At 53.7% G+C, this 6,000-nt stretch overlaps 1 protein-coding gene across 1 annotated transcript in view; it reads left to right on the top strand.

Moving 5' to 3' along the window:
- Positions 1-391: 391 nt before the first annotated feature.
- Positions 392-6,000, top strand: part of PSD2 (pleckstrin and Sec7 domain containing 2) — a gene marked incomplete at its 5' end in the record, with an annotated part of 32,026 nt that continues 26,417 nt past the window's right edge. The window contains 2 exons of the mRNA XM_083872120.1: positions 392-861; positions 4,460-4,948. Coding sequence (XP_083728246.1) covers positions 392-861; positions 4,460-4,948 — 959 coding nt within the window. The remainder of the gene's footprint in view (positions 862-4,459; positions 4,949-6,000) is intronic.

Genomic DNA, 6,000 nt, shown 5'->3' with positions numbered 1-6,000 from the left:
AATAGCATCCCAGCAGGGACCCTGGGAAATGCAGCCATGTCACGTTCCTGTCCCCAGCCCTGGGTACAAACAGCCCGAGTGGGACCCGTCCCCTGTTCTGGGGCCCTCTGGGGTTATGGGAGCAGCAGGAACGGTGGGTGCCTGGGTCCCAATGGCTCAGCACCACGACAGCAGCTTTTCCTCTCCCATCTCACTGCCCTGAGTAAGGAACACCAGAACGGTCCTTCCCTGCTTTTACCCTGAAGATGTGAACTGGGCCGAGGGCTTCAGCCTGCCTTTGTGGCAGCCCTTCCCCGTGCCCACGCTGCGGTTTCTTTTCCCGTGCAGGTGGTGCGGAGCCTGAGCTGAGCGCGGGGAGGGATCCCGTGAGCGCCGGGACACGGAGCGGAACATGAGCGAGCCCGGCCCCTTGCCATGGTCCGCCGCAGATGAGAGCGAGCCGCATTCCCCGGGCTCGCAGCCGGCCCTGAGCGACGGGGACGAGCAGCCGGGGCAGCCCGCGGAGCCTGCCAGCGGGAGAGCCAGCCCCCGGCACGATGCTCAGCCCGCCCCGGCGGAGGGGGAGCAGCGGGACCAACATCTGGAAGCGGTGACAGAGGCGGGCGAGCGGCTCGGCGAGCAGGGCCAAGGGCCGGGCCGTGCGGACGGGGCAGGGCTGCCCAACGGGCTGGACACGGCGCTGGCCGCGGGCCGGGAGCGGCCGCAGGACGGGGACACGCCCGGCCCCAGCAGCCCCGAGCTGGGGGACAGCGGCTCCCCCCGCCCGGAGAGAGCGAGCGGGGCCCTCAGCAAGGAGCGGTGGCACAGCGTCCTGGGCTCCTCGGAAGCGCTGAGTGCCGACGAGGCGGAGGAGCCGTTCGGGTGAGTGCGAAGCCGCCGTGAACTCGGCTCGGTGCTGGTTTGTGTGGGTTGTTTTCAAGGCTCCTTGGTTCGAGTTACTCTGCTCCGTGTGTAAGTCATCAGTTTAAGGAGCTGCAGCTGCTCTCATGGCTGACTGTGGTTTCCACTCCTGTTTCTCTTTGGGCTTCTGGCACATTTTTTCCTTGTTTGTAACTTTTTACTCTTTTTCCTCTCTGGGCTTCTCGCACAGTTTTTTTCCTGTTACAAATGCAGAAAGCTGTGATTAGAGCCAGCGTCTGCTCACAGAGTCACTAAAGTGAAGGGGAAGCTTTTGGGATCTCGAGAGGAGCTGGTTGTGCTCCCTTTGGGGGTGTCCCACTTCAAGTTGGAGATTCAACTGCAGCACTTAGGGTAGAGTTACCTGAGGTAACTTAGGGCAAGTACAGCAGCCTGGGGATGCTGGAGAGCCAGGCTTGTCTGGGAAGTCCCTGGCAGCTCTGGCAGTCCCCGGGCTAGCAGGTGGCAGCTGTGTCTGACAGTGGGCACAGCACTGAGCTTTGCTCTCCACTGCACCTGTGGCAGGTGTTACCAGTGCTTGGGTGACAGGGACAGCAGTGTGAGACAAAAGGTACAAGTGTCATCCTGTTCTCAAGTGCCTGAGACAAACCTGCATGTGTGCAATGTCCCTCAGTCCCCGAGTCCTCTCTTCTGGCTCACAGGAGAACTCTTCAGGCTGGGAGACACTCACACTGGTGTGGTGTCCACAGCTGATTTTATGCCTCTGCAGGTTTCTAGACCTCCATGGGATTCTGCAGGCTGGGGGCTTAGGGGGCAGCTCACTGGGATGAGGAGTTCTTCCCCTGCCATTCCTGCAGGAGGGGTATGGATGCTTCCCTTTGCCACCAGAAGTGAGCCAGGGCTCTGTGTTTTAGCCACCCGGGGTTGATGCCTGCTGTGAGTTTTACGGCCCTGCCTGTGCACCTACCCTGGGGCAGGAGAGATGCTGCAAAGCAGGAGGGGCCAAAGAAGAGCAGCAGGGGTTGTCCCAGAGGAGTGTGGCCTTCTGAAGGGGAGCTGTGAAGAGACAGAGTGGCCAAGGTGACCTGGGGATCACCTCCTAGCTCCAGCCCCGTGAAGGCTCCATGCTGAGCTGCACGTTCCCAGCACTGTCTGGAGCGTGGGCAGCAGAGCTGGGGAGCCACGCAGGACGTGGGCTGACAGCAGGCATCCCTCCTGCTTTGTTTCTCTGCTCTGGAACAGGCTTCTCTATAAAAAGCTGGTGGTTTGTTTCACTCAAGAGCAAGAAGCAGCAGCACTGCTTCAAAAAGCACAACTGAAGGTGTTGCAATCAAGTGTCCAGGGCAGGCTGCTGCTGTCCAGAGAGCTCGGGGAGCCTGTCCCCAGGCAGGTCCCAGGAGCCCCTGAGCTATGCAGTCAGGTCTCTCAGGTTTCAGGGGAATCATATTTGCTTGGTAGGTGGCTCCCTGGCAGAGGCTGCGAGTTCAAGAGGAAACTAAGGGTGGTCAGAGAACGCTGCTGCAATCACTGGAAGTGCAATTATTTTAAGGTACTAGGGCATGAATTGGTAGAAGTGGCAGGCTGAGGATTTGGAGATGATGCAACCTGACTGGGGTCTGCATGCAGAGTCCGTGATCTCGTGCTCTAAACATATTCACTTGGATAGCAAATGAGTCTTTTGGGAGGCTGAATGCACAAGGGACAAGTCACACGCTATATTGAAAGCAGAAGGGCAGCTGGAAAACTTCTGGGACACAGCTGAAGTCTGGGAAAACACTCAGTGCCTGCAGATCAGGTTAGCTCACTGTGTTGGAGCTCATCAGTGCTTTGACCATCTATCTGTAGGGTAAATGGCAGGAGTGTATGGCTGGGCCAAGCACAGCGTGGAGCTGCTCTGCCCTGACCACATGGAGTGTCCAGCTCTCCTGTGGGTCAGTGTGGGTCAGGAAGAAGTGACAGCTGGACCAAGGCACCAGGAAGTTGCTGTCATCCTGCATCACCTCTGAGTTTCCCTGTTTTTTTTTTTTTTTTTTTTTTTTTTTTTTCTTTACTCCCCTTTTGGGAATTGCTGTAATGACCCATTCTTGATATAGGAGAACCTGGTCTGTTGTTTTACTAATGAGCAGTCAACTATTTGTTCCTGCTGACAAATCATTTGTCATCACCTGCACGTTGCTGCTTGTATGATGCATTTTCTCCCTGAATTTTAAACTATTTTACAAGAAGGTGTTGAGACTTGCTCTTCCCACTGGAATGGAGAATTAAAGGGGGAAGTCATCCAAGGTCATCACTCCATGGTAGAGCTGGAGAAAGAACCCATGATTATCCTTGTGAAGGTAGGTTAGGGTATCTATGCAGGGAATTGTTGGTAAAAAAATCAGGGAAATAGAGACAAATATTGAGTGTTTGTGTTGCAGTTTGCATTAACTGAATCCCTTTTTCCCCCTTTCTGGTTTGTCCCATGGCATCTATTGTGTGTCAAAGCCCCATTTTCCTTTCATTGTGGCTGTTTTGCCTAAAGGTCTTTCACCTTCTCAGAAGCCCCCAGCACTGGCCCTGCTGATCTCAGGGAGGTCACAGCTCTGCAGTCCAACTGTGAGATCCACCAGGGAATGATACTCTCTGCTTTCAGCCCCATGAACTCATGGAAAAAGAGCAAAATTTCTAACAGAGAAATCCCCACCTTTTGCTTGTAGACACACTCAGCACCTGCAGTTTTGGGACTGCAGCTTTTGCCCACACGTTTCTTCCCATGGCAACATATAGCTGTCAAAAAATTCACATTCCATCAAATAAAGTTTCAGAAAAACTTTGCAGAAAGACTGCAGTGCAGAGGCAAGGAAGTCCTGGTTTCCATCGTGTCCTTCTCTGGCAGGATCCACACTCCACCAACACAGCAAACTTGTGATGGCAGGTTGAATATTAGTCAGCAGTGCTCTGGAGGGTGGCAGGGACAGCCATGTCCTGGGGGACATCAGGCCCAGCATCAGCAGCTGGGCCAGGGAGGGCATTGTCCCGCTCTGCTCTGGGCTGGGGTGGCCTCATCTCGAGCCCTGGGGCAGTTCTGGGCACCACAATATGAGAAAAATCTGAAGCTGTCAGGGAGTGTCCAAAGGATGGACAGGGGGATGGTGAAGGGCCATCAGGGGACAAGTGGAGGGCTGAAATATTCAAGGTCTGTGGTGTGAGCATTTAATAGAAGTTATTCTCTACAGGGCATTGAAAGAACAGGGCTGTTTTCCTTGGGATTATGGCAGTGTGGGACCTGCTAAGTAATAACCAAGATGTTATTCTGGCACTGGATCTAGTAGCAGGTGTCATATGCAAAAGCCTCCAGTTCAGAGGTCTGGCTTTTTACTGGAACATGACCAAATTAAGGGCTCGCTGTGCCTATGGGACTGCTCATCACAAAACTGGTTTTTTTTCAGCTCTAGAATCTTGTAACAAAATTGGAAATCAATTTTTCTGTTATACCACAGAGACATCCCAAGGGCCATTATTACAGCAGCCATTTCTGCCTCTTCTCTTGCCTCCCAGCACCAAGTGGAATTGGGCAAGAATTTCCTTGACATTATTTTCTACATTTTTCCTTTTGGTCCAGGTTTGCTTCTGGAGATGCCAAGCTGAGCTGCAGTGATGATGACAGGGAGCATTTCCAATTCAAAGACATCAGGGATGGCTTCAGCTCGACCTTTGAGAAGATCGTGGAGTCTGACCTTATGAAGGGGACCTACTACAGCAGCCTGGACTCTTTGGACGTGCTCTCCCTCACAGACGAGACAGACAGCTGTGTCAGTTTTGAGGCGCCACTCACCCCACTGATCCAGCAAAGGGCCAAGGAGAGCCCCGAGCTCTTGGAGCAGAAACTGGCAGCCCAGCAGAGAGAAGCCCTTCACCACATGGCTGCTGATAAGCAAGAGCAGGGGGCTGCCAAGCCACTGGAGGGGGATTTTGGGAGCCCTCTCAGACACTCAATCACCAGCAGCAGGTCAGAGAATGTGCTGAGCCGGCTGTCCTTGAAGAGTATCCCAAATGGATTCCATGTGGAAGGGTCAGAGGAAGATGCCACCAAGATCATTAACTCCATCAGGTAAGGCAGGGAGTTTCTTGGACAGTGGCTCCTTTTCTTGTGAGATCCCAGTCCAGGAGCAAGGCTCAGTGGGCATGATTGGGTTGGAACTGCTCTTTCACCCCTTGGGCTTCCTCTCATGTGCTGTTGTGGCAGAAGGGCCAAACACCACCAGGAAAACTTTCACCTGCACCTGCAAAGCCCTTGTCAGGTTGGGGACAGTCAGGTGCCCTCCCAAAAGCCTCTGAAGGGCAGGGAAACCTCAAGGTTTCATTTAGGAAAGGGTCCCCCTGCAGAACCCTTCCCCAAAGGTTCTTCTGCAGGCAATGAGGAGATCAGCAGAGACTTCATTCATCCTCTGGACCAGCTCAGACCCAAACCATCACTCCTGGGAGGCAGCAGCTCATCCATAGGGCACTTCCTTGCATGGGGAAGCCAGGTGATGAGCAGCCAGGTCAGGGGAGAGCTGGAGAGAGGTTGTATGTCCAGCTATCAGGCCAGCAGTGAGTCACACTGCTTGAAAATGCATGAATTGGTGCTGTAAGTGGCCTTGGGCAGGCAGATAAAAGGCTGTATGCCCACCTAGATGGTGCCAGCAGGGCTGCTCAGAGCATTGTCTGTGGGCACAGCTGGCCACAAGGGAGCAGCTCACCAGTAAAAGCTGGTCTGATGCCAGTCCCATTGGCAGGATTTGTACAAGCGCAGTTTCTCATCTTCAGCAAATAACCTGAACTGAAAAGTGCAGCATCTACCCCTAAGATTTCCTGGATATCCATGGCTTGGAAAGAGCTTGGGACCCCCAGTGGAGAGAGAGAAAGCTTGAAAGGTGCTGAGGCTGCTTACTTTGATACATCCTCATTTCTCAGGGGGAAGCTGCCCTCTCCCTGACCTTTCCCACCAATTTGGAATTTGCACTGCACTATTTAATTTGGGCTGAAATGAAGGAGGGTTTGTCCAATGTCCACCCCACAGCCATGTGTCTTTCTGTGAGAAAATTTTTTGTATTTCTTCTTTGCAAGAAGAGCTCAAAACGCGGTGTTATCTGTGGGTTCCGCCAAGCCACGCTGCGGCTC

This window comes from Zosterops lateralis (genome assembly GCF_965231275.1).
Source record: "Zosterops lateralis genome assembly, chromosome: 14".
In the NCBI taxonomy this organism is placed as follows: Eukaryota; Metazoa; Chordata; class Aves; order Passeriformes; family Zosteropidae; genus Zosterops; species Zosterops lateralis.
Note: the sequence above shows the minus strand (reverse complement) of the source record. Positions and strands in the feature narration are given on the sequence as shown.